Source organism: Seriola aureovittata, chromosome 20, assembly GCF_021018895.1.
Source record: "Seriola aureovittata isolate HTS-2021-v1 ecotype China chromosome 20, ASM2101889v1, whole genome shotgun sequence".
NCBI lineage: Eukaryota > Metazoa > Chordata > Actinopteri > Carangiformes > Carangidae > Seriola > Seriola aureovittata.
The window spans coordinates 19,674,583-19,687,548 of NC_079383.1; the positions used below are offsets into that span (position 1 = coordinate 19,674,583).

General features: G+C 40.9%; 1 protein-coding gene across 2 annotated transcripts; it reads right to left on the reverse strand.

The window, feature by feature from the left end:
- Positions 1–1,305: 1,305 nt before the first annotated feature.
- On the reverse strand, positions 1,306–11,388 carry mbtps2 (membrane-bound transcription factor peptidase, site 2). 2 transcript variants are annotated; one of them, XM_056365045.1, is made up of 11 exons: positions 11,072–11,388; positions 9,832–9,980; positions 9,435–9,573; positions 8,641–8,744; positions 8,196–8,323; positions 6,220–6,338; positions 5,551–5,731; positions 4,259–4,365; positions 3,450–3,648; positions 2,941–3,016; positions 1,306–2,333 (listed from the first exon to the last, which is right to left on the reverse strand). In XM_056365045.1, the coding sequence occupies exons 1-11, from the start codon at positions 11,144–11,146 to the stop codon at positions 2,111–2,113; spliced, it is 1,500 nt and encodes a 499-aa protein (XP_056221020.1). In that variant the 5' UTR covers positions 11,147–11,388; the 3' UTR covers positions 1,306–2,110. The 2 variants fall into 2 exon arrangements, with proteins under 2 accessions (XP_056221020.1, XP_056221021.1); XM_056365046.1 differs by having other exon boundaries at positions 2,164–2,349; positions 2,898–3,016.
- Between the last annotated feature and the right edge of the window lie 1,578 nt (positions 11,389–12,966).

The window sequence follows — 12,966 nt, forward strand, 5'->3', positions numbered from 1 at the left end:
ATTTATACGTCTGTGGGAAACACCCTTCCAAATTACAATATGTCATCTCTCCCGCTGTCACACTCAAGGAAAACATAATCACTGCACGAGTCCTCGAAAGGACTGAAGCAACACTGCGGTCTGGAGCCGCTGCTAAAAGTGTAGCCTGTGTTCTTTTGTTACAGCGTCTGAGGAAGACAGTGTGCCAGTGCGCTGGGAATATGAAGGGTGTAAAATTAGAAAGGAGCTCTGCTCTGCAGTCGAGGCAAACTCCAGAGAGAACTGATTACAAGCCTGACATAATCATCCAATCTTCCATTTCATATTTGGAGTAAAAGATGGTAAACTATGTGTAATGTTAAAGAAAAAAAGGAAACTAAAAGAGGCCATGAAGTCAACAGTAACTAACTGCCTTCATGTGAGTGGATGTGACCTTTAAGAACTAGATCAGGGATTTTTGACCCTTTTTCTACTGTACACATACAACATGCATGCTCACCGTTACATTCACTGCACTGGATATACACTACTACCTGACTTTAACCCACATATTTAGCAGATAAGCTCAAAGGAGGAGTTGCTGCTTATAAATACATCATAATGCATCATAAATGATTTATTACATGCTTTTAAAATGTAATTTAATCTGATATAAAATTCACAAAGTCACTTTTCTTCTTATTATTATTATTTTTCATACCCTGAAAAGATTACACCATCACACGTGACAACCTCAGGGTGTCACAGATGATGGACACATGGGTGTCTAAGTGTTTGTGTCCAGTTTGTTTAGGTGAACTGGAATTCTACAATTCGATTTGTATTTCAAACTATTTGTATTTTTTACATTATTTTTTGATCTAATGTTTAAAATCGGATTTTATTCTCTATCAATTAATGTTATTCTGGTTTTATTTCCGCATGTTATTCTAATGCTTTTCTTTGCCTATATATTTAAATCATCTGTGGTTGAAATGTTCTTTATAAATACAGCTGTCTTGCCTGTGGTTAAGTACCTTGTCTATAACTGTATGTGTTATGAGAGACTGGAGACTTGTCCATTTGCAGCCCGACTTTGCACTCCAGCCTCCATTGACCTCGAACAGGAAAGTATATGGATCAATGGGTGGAATTTTAATCTCTCATTCCTACCAAAGAACTAATCATGCATCATCCTTCACAATGTGTCAGTTAGTCGAATGGTGTCTCAGGCATCACCTGAGATATGACAGAAAAAAAAGAAATCAGCAAAAAAATAATAATAATAATAATAATGATAAATGAAACTGTAGATGAGTTCTCCGACTGATTAAAAGAGCCCTTCAATAAAATCAGTCTTTTATTCCACACTACTGACAATCAACTTTTACATCCAGGTCACAGACAGTGAAGAGGCCAAGGGGGGAAAATTAACGAAACACTTTTGAGGAAGAGCGGGAAACAGTTCAGCCATTTTCCGGCTACAATGCCCGAGGAGAAGAAACACACTTAGCAAATGTTTTTCATTTCAAAACATTCCCACCTTCAAACTTTTTTTTTTTTTGGACGTTACAAAATACCGTAGGAGTCATTTTCATCGATTCATGAATTAATTCACACACTTCGGACGAGGCAGTTTTTTCCAGCTGATAAGTGGGAGTTAATCAAGGTATTGCCATGCATTAGCTGATGAAATTAAGGCTTTTTCTTTGCCTTAGTTTACTCCACGACATAACTTGCAGGGAAATATGGCATCAAACCCTTGGCAAAACTAAGATGGCTTTCTCTCTGACTTCAAACCCAAACACGTCACAGATATTCAAATTTGGAAAAGACTGCGCAGTCTTTGTAAACAGTCACACAGGACAGTGCTTTGTTTATTTGTGTATGTGCTTTTTTTTTGTGTCTATGGCGGGAAACAAGGTGGAAGTGAGTTGTTTATAGGTTTCCCAGGTGGTCCAGTGAGGGCTCAAAGGCCGAGCAATGTTCCGCTCAACAGTCTCCAGAAATTGGGCAGCACTGCTGGGTAATGCAGCCTGTTCCCTGCATGTTCACAGTTTAATGGTCGACACGTCTCGAACACGTCTCAGTCCACATGGGGGTTTTATTCTTTTAGTTTTTTTCGTCCTGCCAGGGCAGCTGACCGCTGTGGCTACCGTGCCGTGACCATCCACAAGCCCAGCGCCACATTGGCTGCCAGCAGGGCGCTGCCCGCCAGCAGCAGGAAGAAACCAATCAGCTCGCGCTTTTGACGGTCTGTAACCACAGAAACCAGCGTGGCCTCCAGCAGAGCGTTCAGCATCCACTGGCCGTCGAGGGCGAAGCACGGCACAGAGTTGACTACGGCTAACGCACCGGAGAGGGACACCACGTATCTGAGAGACACCAGGGCTAAGGACGATAAACACAGTCAATCATATACACACATTTGAGGAGTTTGGCCCTTTGATCAGTTTATCCAGTAACTAATAAATATATAGAAATCAGAAATATTCACGTTTCCCTGCAGCATTACCAGGGTTTCTTCACCGGTCATTCAAGTTACATTGAAGACTTTTTAATATCCCAGAATGCAACTGAATATCTGCCAAAGTAAGAAAGTATGATGGAAAAGATAATTACTTACCATTACATCATATTTTTCAGTATTTCCCAGCAGTATATAACAATGATTCCTAATGATATGATTAATTAAATCCAAGTTAAGAAATCATTTTAATCTGGAAAACATCTCATATCATAAATATTATTATTATTATTATTACGATATAACCATTTTAAAAGAAAAATAGTAAAATGTTCATTTAGACAGAGCACACTGTACTTTGTAACCCTGGACCTTCAAAAAGTAACATCATTTGTTCAGAGCGTGTGTGAGTGACCCTGACGGAAAAGTAGCTTTTACTTTATCTACAGCCGCCTCCTCACACATCCATCACCTGATTATGAGCGGGGTCGAGTCCTTTAAACGTGGAAGGATACTTGCAGAAGGTCTCCAAGAAGACGGGCAGGTCCAGGTGGAGGAACCCAAAGCGGGGCACAAAGTTGGTCAGACTCACTGGGTAGAAACAAAAGGGGGGGTGGGGTGGGGGGGGGGGGGGGTTTACTGTCACACTGCTGGACTTAACACTTGATAAATCCGTCTCTGAACCGACTGAGACGACAAGCCTCCTACACACTCACTGTACGTCACCTCAGACTGGAGACACACTGTAAACAGCAATTATATCAATATTACAGCTCACGTCTCTTTCAGGGGAGAAACTTATATAAAAAAACCAACCTTTTAAACAGCAATTTTTGAATTATTATTTACAAATAACAAAAAAATGTAATCATTATTTGTAACTTTATAGTAAAATTATTAGTAGTTAATAAATATTTGTAGCTATTTTGACATAAAAATGATCGATAAACTTCTGCTTCAGTTCATAATGTTTCAAACTTACCAGTAAAATGGTGAAATGAAATAAAGAGGGGAGGTAACGTACCAGCGTACTGAAGGTGCGGCGGATACCCCACGAACAGCATGTGTGTGTTGGGAGGGTGTGTGACACGGATGAAGCGGGTCTGGTTTTCCAGCGAGGGGGTGACGCAAACGCTGGCGGTGTGGGAGTGCGCGGCGCAGTCGTCGTCGGTGCGACACACTCGCGTCCCCGTCACCATCTTGCGCACCGGCATGCAGGCGTACTGCAGCCACAGGGTCACAGATACGAGAGAAGAAACCAACAGTTAGGAGCCTTTTTCTTCTCCCATTTATTAAATGTAACTTCTCTTGTTGTTGCCATTGGTGTTTTTTGGTTTCTAGTATTTGTGTCTTTGTCTGTTTGTTATCTTTTTTTTTTTCTCCACATATCTTCACTCGTGATTCGTGCATTGTTTTAATGACGCACTCCTTTTTCTTTGAGTTGATTCATGACAGTGGTTATATTGTCTTTTTCTATGACCTGTTTACAAAGGACAACTGCACAGAAACCTTGTAAGATATTTTGTAGCTAACATTCAGGGAACTGGGAGTCCCATCAAGCATGAGTAAATCAACTTTTACTACTTTTCTGTAGTATAATTATTTTATACTTTTAACAATAAAAGCTCATTTTGTGCATTTAAGTCCCATTACTGTAAACAAAGCCGCCAAAAATAACTATAGAAGGAACTGAATTGATTTAAGGAAGTGATATAAATATGTCTGACTATATAAAATGGTTTGGAAACCTGTTCTCATGATGAACCAGTCATATAAAACTCCCTCCCTGTGTGTGTGTGTGTGTGTGTGTGTGTGTGTGTGAATGTGTGTCACCTCTCTCTCTCTGCTGCTCCTGCCCTGTGGTTTCATGTAAGAGAAGCAGAGGTCAGTCAGGCTGTTGTTGCTGCAGCAGTCCATCGTTCCATCCAAACGCTTGAAAGCTGTATATATATATATATAGAGAGAGAGAGAGAGAGAGAGAGAGAGAGAGAGAGAGAGAGAGAGAGAGAAGAAGAAGATGGATGGAGGAGAGAGAAGCAGATTGATTAGGTTTGTGTGAGTCGGGCTGGAAAACTGAAAATCACAAAGGCAACTCTGGGTTTCTCTGGATGGCAGGGCCGTTTTGTTTTTTTTTTCCTCCCCTCAGTTGTTAAATCTACTCACAGCAGAAGATTAGACGAGAGCACAGTATCACTCACTTCATGACATAACTCAGATTATCCTGATGACTCCAGCTGTGCACAACAACTGACTTAACTCTTAACCACAGGACATGTTTTTGCTTCTTTTTTGGACTAATTGATGCAAAAACTACTGAGACGATTTGGACCAAACTGGGTTGAGTGATGGTGAACGGGCTGTGAAGGAACCCGTTACATTTTTGAGCTGCTTCTCAACTGATAAAAACGAGATTGAGAAATCTCTGCTTGTTTTTCAAAGTTCAGATCCAAGTCAAATTAAAAGGCTTGTTATTGGTTTATTTCGAGCGCCAGGCTGGGTGTGGCTAAATATCCTTCTTGTCCTCCTTAAAGTGGAGAAAATTACAAGATATCCAACACATCCAGTACACATTTCAGTAAATGACTCTGAATCTTCAACATCATCAGTCACAGATTCAAAGATGGCCACGGACGGGATCTAAATTTAACACGCACTCTGTGTGAAGAAGAAGAAGTTTTACATGATGTGATGATGGAGGGAAGATGCTGCCTTTAATTCTGCCCGTTGGCTGAGATGAAAATGGGGCCGTAACTAGCATTTATTTTCATTACTTATTAAGCCACAAATGGTTTTTTCTATTAATCGTTTATAAATCATGTATTTAATATAAAAAAACAGTGACTTAGAGCCCACAGTGGTGGTTTTGTCCAACCAACCAAAACCTGAAGATTTTTAATGGATTGAAGAAAAACAGCACATCCTCACGTTTGAGAAGCTGGAAGCAAAAAATATTTGGGATTTGTGTTTGAAAAATACAATTCATTGATTATTAACATGTTCTGACAATCTATTAACGAACTCATCTTTGCTGTGTAATTTTCATTTCACTATTTCTTTGAATATATATCTGTCTTTTATTCTGGCAGAGCCTCGCGGTGCCCTCGCTGCACGGCCGGCACGCTCACCTCGCCCATGAGCCCAGCTGGGCTGCAGGCTGGCGACGGGGACACAGTATCCAGTCTGCGGGGTGTGAGAGAGGTGAGACAGGCAGCTGCTCCAGTCCTCCACCCCCTTGACCGGGCAGTCCTCCAGCCCCGTCACGATGTCCCCGACCGACAGACCCCGCGGACCGTCGGCCGCAGAGCCCTGGTCCAAACACACACACACACGCACACACACAAATGTAAACATTGGTTCAAAAAGGTCACAAGGTCAGGAAAACATAGTTTGATGGTTTCAGTCCTTCAATCTTGCAATGCAGGAATCCCATTTCCAACATGTCTTATCTATCATGTCTTATTACTATCTTTATTTTCACTCTTATATTTCACTCTTATTATTTTACGTAAATCTCTTTGTAACTTTAGTCTGAAAAATGCTGTAGAAATAAAATTTATTATTATTACTTTTTTTATTATATGGCTATGTAGTGGTGATGACTCATGCACTTTCAGCTCAGCCTAGATTAATATTAATATTATTAATATTGGAAACCTGCTAAAGGAGCAAAGCAATGATTTCTTTAATGACAGACAAGTGATCAAACCTTTCTTTTTTTTTCCAATATTAGTAGCTTCATATTTACTTTATTAGTCATGAGAGAGTGGACTCCATCTTATCTTTATTGCACTGACCTGCACGACCTCGATGACGAGCGCCCCGCCTCCAGTGGAATACATGGGAAACAGAAAGAGAGGCAACAGGAAGAGGACGGCTAACGCTGCCACACACAGAACAAAGTTGTGCCAGACTCCTATAAAATAAAAATACAAACAAAAAATACAGGAAATCTCTTTTATATTTTCACATTTTCAGCCGAGATTTGATTACTTTTTTAATTTGTGTTGACTTTTAAAAACATTAATTTATGGTATAATAAGGCTGCAAATTAAGAATGATCTTTATGATGAATTAATCCGCAGATTAATTTCACAATGCGAATATTCACATTTGAAAACCATCTGTTTTTTTTTTTTCATTTATGCTTGAAAAATATATGAAACACTCTATCATCAGAATAGTTGGCGATTCATTTTTATTTTCCCCCCGATCGACTAATTGATTAATTGACGGATCATTGCAGCTCTTCAAACTTCTCAATTATAACCTAAAATACTGTAAAGATTATGAACGTGATCAAGTTACTGCTGCAAACAGGAAAACCCAGTTAAACTGAAGCTACGGGAAAACCAAGAGTCGCACCAGATCTGTTCTCTACATACATCTCCACCACTGTTTTACAGCTGTTCTCCACATATTCAGACTATAGGATGCTGAGGTAAAACTGTAACCACTGTGCACTGAAAATAACCATGTATACCATACTCCTAATTATGCAAAAGGACAAAGTCAGTCGCCCAAAAACCACATGAGGAAGTGTCTCATTGCCTGAGGAGGTCAAAGCAGCAGCATCATGCAGCAGACACAGTCTCTGGTCAGGGGGAGAAGTAAGAGCTTTAGATAGCAGGATATTTTGAGAAAATTCTTTCCTTATGGGAAATTTAAAAAAAAAAAATCTTCCTGTTTTATGTTTGAAATTGTCACTGCTGGTTTACTACCAAGTGGGGAAATAAATCCCAGAATGCTTTTAATTTCAGGCCAAAAAAAAAAAAAAAAGAAAAGTTGCATATATTTCTGTTATTGACTTTACAGTAAACAAACTATTAAAGTTGCATCACCGATCTCCACAGGGACAAATAATAAACATGTTATGTGAGAGAGCCCCCCTGCGAACACAGCCATCTCTGCTGTGACGGAGGGAGAGACGGATAAATAAATAAACACAGCATGCTGTTATGTCACACTCTCTCTCTCTATCTCTCTCTCTGGTTTGTCACATGACTTGACTGGATGGCTGTTTCATGACAGCACTCACCACCAGACTTATTTTCTTGTCACATTAAGCAAAGGAAAAGCCTGAAGGAAATTTTCTCCAGTTAAAGAGACAGATGGGGTTTTCAGTTACAGAAGCTCTCTGCCGCCCTCTAAAGGCTCCAAACTGCAAAGGGAAATTTTGCAAAATTTAATAATTTTGCATTTTTATTATTTACAGCTGACATCCATTTCCCAGTGACAGAAGAAATACTTGTATATTTCAGCTGAGTAAAAGTAGCAACACCACTCAGTAAAAATTCTCTAATGCAGTACTTGCAATAATACTGCATTCACCTGAGTATAAAAGCATTACATAACCTCACAGCAGGTCTCTAATCAAAAACTGAACTATTTTTGTAGAGCAGACTGCACTCTCATAAACCGGCTCCTGCTGATCACCTACGGTGGCCCGTAGGAGACATCGGTCCCATTCATGCATGAATAAGTGCCAGCTCCACCAATCAATTCATTAAAATCTAATTTTCTTAATTGCAGAGGGAAATGATTTGATGTGAAGCAGCTGTCCGCTGCTCAGACATAAAAGTGCGACTTTCAGAGTGACCTTCACTGGAAGCAAAAAAAACAAAACAAAAAGAGCATTTAACACATTGCCTGTAATAATTGTGATTAACAGCAGGGATGACAAAGAGAGGGCAAAAATAATCAGGATTATTATCATCATCTCTGTCCTGAGCTGTGATCAACAGATGAAAAAAAAAAAAAAAAACCATCTTACCGGCACAGAAGATGCGGAGCTGCTGCGTGGGTGATATGAGGTTGAGGTGAGTGGTGAAGAGGTCCACAAAGGCACCGGGATACAGCACGAACACAAACATGCCGAAGCCGTTCACCCGCACTTGCTCCCTGCAGAGGGGTGGAAAAATAGAAGTACATTTTTGTAGAGAAAGAGACCTCACTGAGCAGGAACAAAGAAGGAAAGGAGGGACAGAATGACACTGAAAAATATCTCAATTTAAGTGGAAACCTTCTGAAAATACCTCCAGTGTGTGTGCAGCTAATATGACATGTTTAAAAGTACGGCAAAGCATTATCCTTATGATACCCACCATACTGTACTGAATTATGTCTTAACGGCGGATGGTGGATGATTATCATGAGCCTGCTGGTTGCCATGGTAACATTTTTTTGTGTGTGTGTTATTGGAGAAGAAAGCACGTTACCTCAGTGCTGCCACAGCGTGGCCCAGCTCATGAATGACTCCGCTGAGGAGCAGGGCGGTGAAGAAGTAAGCCAGCTGATTGGTGGGCAGATTGACACCAGGGACCTGGAGACACAACACAACATGAGCGCCATCATCACTAGATTTTCTTTTTCTTTTGGGTTTGATATGATTTTCATGTGTATTTTAAAACCTTTTATAGCAGAAAATTGTATTGCCATGTAATGTAATTTAACCACCCTGGACATCAACACTTAAAATCCTCCTCTCCACTGTTTTGTGTCACGTTTTGCTGAAGCTGTTGTTTCCTGTGCACCCCCCCACCCCCACCCCCCCTCCACTTTTAGCTGTGTGGTGCATTTTCTGTCTCTCCAGGCTGAATACTATATATACTATAAATGGACCGCTAATAGCTTCCCATGAATCACCTGCACAGGTCCGCAGGGAACAGTGCTCACATTAATGCACTGCCATTTGGCACCTCAATGAATAAAAAGTAAGAGGAGGGAAATGCTAAATAAGAGTTCTCAACATAATTGGGGGCTTTTTTCGGCCACTCATTTGAATTCCAGTCTTTTTATGAACGTTCAAGGATGTTTGTGCTCTGAGCTGCAGTTAATCTCTGACCCTGTGGACTGAAAACACAATGATTTACCAGTCACATTTAAGTGAATATTTGATCTTTTTGGGTGTCACAAATGTCTTTATGTTTCACACCAGGGAATAAAGCATCCTCTATCTGCTGTGAATCATCTGTAACAGCTCATAAACGTCCAGTGTGGCGCGCACACGTACCACCACCTGCAGGGCCTGCTGACCTCCTATCCGAGGGTTGTCTGTGGTCATCTGAGCGACCGTCTGCTGCAGCGTCTTTACCAGCAGCACCACCGATCCCAGCATGGCCACTATACCGAAAACCAGACCGCTGCTGAACCTGGGAGACGTGAAAATTGACACAACAGAGGATTTATTTCAAGCAGTGGAACTTTATGACCATATAAAGGTACAGAATGGATTTGAGACATAAAATAAAAGCTTGCAGGATTTTTTTTGTTATCAATTAGCTTAAGGTGACCAACTGGAAAATCCCCCCCAAAAAATTGTTAAAAGCAGGAGACTGAAAGTGAGGATGAGGAGAGTACAGAAATAATGCAAGAACAGTAAGTTTATAATTGAAATAGCTGTTCCTCACCACAGGTAAAGGGCTTGGGGGTTTATGCGGGCGCAGTACGCAAACAGCCGGTTGAACATGGTCGTCTGCCACCGCACGTGAAAGGGAGACAGCATCAGCCCTCGACTCGCCAGCCATGACTCGTAGCTGATCCGGTGCGTCGCTGACGACTGCGGGACAGAGACAGAGACAGAGACAGAGGAAGCAGCTGAGATCTGTTCTGAGCAAAACATTTTACAGTTGAAAAATTAAACATGTCAGCGCTCTCTGATGGACAAACTGCACTCACCTGTACAATCTAATGCAATCCAATACAACTGCCATAAAGTTTATTCTCAGGTTGTTGATGTTGATTTTAACATCATCATAAAGATGTTCAAATTACATGCACATTAGCGGTCTATATTTAACATTGAGCTCACACAGTCATCAGCTGCATTAGATTCAGAGTGGATTGCATTAATATTGTGCAGAGGTTTTAGGCGCTGTAGACATTTGGAGAGGAAAGTAGAACAAGGAGTCCTGCTACAGATGGTGTGGCACCCACAGAGCCCTGGTCTCAACATCAGGGAGTCAGTCTTGGCTCACATGAAGAGACAGACTAAATCCACAGAAGAACTGCGGCAGGTTCTATGAGATGCTCGGAAACTACTTACCTGCAGAATACTTTTAAAAAACTGTGTGCAAGTGCAGCGACGAAAACGGCAGATACTGATTTAATGTTTTTTCTTGGACTTTGCATGATATTAACTGATGTATAAAACCTACTGAGCCTAAAACTTTTGCACAGTACAACCCACTAACCACACCAGAAAGCTGGCTCTGAAACTGACTCACGCTGCAGACCAACACAATGATGCAGATGAGCTTTTTAAAGACCAGAAAGTAGTTGGAAATGTTACTAAAATGAAGTGTTGTGTTCAATTTCGACCTAAACCTCTGAATGCAACACTGAATTACTAATTAGTTGCAGGTTTTAGGGTCAATTTTCAAGTCCATTTGACTCATTTAGCCAATTTGTACAATATCCACCTGATTTATCTGATCCTTTATTTACTGCTACTGTAGCTTGTGTTTTTCATTGTATGTATTCATTATGATTCATGATTAATTTGAATTAGCTCCTCACCAGGTTTGAGGACAATTTGCCCAGTTTCTCTCTGTGCTGTTTACGTACATTAGGTCCGTGGGCACTATAACTCTCCCTGTCTTATAGCTAGCAGCTAACTCACACCACAAAAACAAGAGCATATATACTCACCCTCAGCAGTGTGTCGGCCAGATAGACAGCACACCAGGCTGCCATCACACACACCAGCAGAGACACAGGGATCATGGTGCTCCCGAGGACTGAATCACCCGAGCAGCGCCGCCTCCATCACTCCCTCCGCCCGCCGTTCGTCACGCAACTATCCGCGGTCACACATGTTCGCCACCGCATTAAAAAGTCGGCATTTTACTATTGACCGTGAAGGCAGGCGGTGTTTGTTGTCAGAGGTGCTGTGAATGAAAATAACCGTCAGCACTGTGCGACAAACTCTTCCTGTTGGGAATTCTTCTTCTTCTTCTTCTTTCGGTTTGATGGGCGGTTAGCAACCAGCCATCATTACCGCCACCTATCGGACCGGAGTGTGGAACGTTAACTTGTTTTGGTGGGTGGGTGGGGGTTTCTTCTTCTTCTGTTTAATAGGCAGCAGCAACCGAACAGCGCACTGCCTCCGCCTAGTGTTCAACTGGAGGAATTACCATTTTTTCTTCTTTCAAAAATAAAGATATTAATAGCAAAATGAAACTTCTAGCCCAACATATGCCAGGGTCTTTTAGCTGAGTCTGGCCCATATGCTTCCAGATCTGGGCAGATTCCAGCTGTTATTCTTTTGTAACGTCTGTCGCAATGATTGATCCAGATGTGTGGAGTAGCATCTGACAATCATGCTGGATATGGGCCAGATTCGGAACGTGGAACTGGGGGGAATACTGGGCCAAAAGAAAACAAGCATGCTTGATGCTTCACTAAATTATTAGAGATACATAAAATAAACAAACAAATAAAAAAATTAAATACAACAATATAAAAATACAATTTACATTGGGGGTGGGGGACGGACCATTTGAAAGTAACAAACAAACAGGAACAAATGAGAGGCCCGAAAGATGATAAAAGCATTTTATTAGTCTTTACTAGCAACAGGATTTGATAAGAAAATATAATGAATTACAAATCAAAAAAAAAATGGGACAGCATTAGAGCTTAAATGATCAATTAATTGATTGACAGAAAGTAATTGGCAACTGTGTGGATTATCGATTGATAGTAGTGCAAAATGCAATGGAAAAGAAAGAAAGAAAGAAAGAAAGAAAGAAAAAGCCTGGCACTTGAATGTGATATAACACTGAGCTCCTGAAGGCAGCACCAGTCCTTTAAGTGGAGCCCAGAACAATCAATCAGAGTTTGCAGAGCTACTTTGCCTAAGCTGCAGCGATAAAAAAAAAAGGCAACAGTGTGTCCAGATATTGGATTTCATCCTACTAAAAAGGTCAGGAGGGTAAAAGGACACCAATAAATGTGTATGGCCCGACTCAGATGCAACACGGAAACTTGCTCCCAGGCTGACTCATTAAGCCATAAATGTGAACAGGGAACATAAACCTGCTCCTGAATGGAGCTTTGTGCGTGTGGATGGACTTCACATCGATTTGGACATAATTCAGCGTCCAACAGAGCCTCCAGTTTCTCAGTACAGGCTACAAGTTTAAGTTCAGTAACATGATGACCAATGCTTGTGACAATAATGTGAGATTAAAGGTTAACTCACACTAACAACATTATAATGCTGAAAACTAGTTTCTGGTTGAAACAATCACACACCAGAGGGAGGACTCATTTTGTCTTGACCATCATCACTGAGAGTCTCTTTTTTTTTTATTACCCAATTTAAATTTTAATCTAAATCCTAGCCCCAAATCTATAGCCCATCTACCCTTAACTGAGCTGTCCCAAATTTAAACTGAACCACTTGTCCACAAAAGCTTTTGTAAGGAGTTTAGGGAGACTCTCGCTAGTATAGAATTAGAAGAATAATCACACACACAATGCAGAAATACATGCAGTCTCTTTATAGACGTGGGAAAGTAAAGTTCATGACCTGTCATTTG

Excerpts from the sequence above, each read along its gene's own strand:
- mbtps2 (XM_056365045.1), bottom strand. The coding sequence starts at position 11,146 with ATGATCCCTGTGTCTCTGCTGGTGTGTGTGATGGCAGCCTGGTGTGCT. Across the intron at positions 9,574-9,831 it reads CCCCAAGCCCTTTACCTGTG|GTTCAGCAGCGGTCTGGTTT; the intron begins GTGAGGAACAGC and ends CACGTCTCCCAG. Across the intron at positions 3,649-4,258 it reads GGAGCAGCAGAGAGAGAGAG|TACGCCTGCATGCCGGTGCG; the intron begins GTGACACACATT and ends CTGTGGCTGCAG.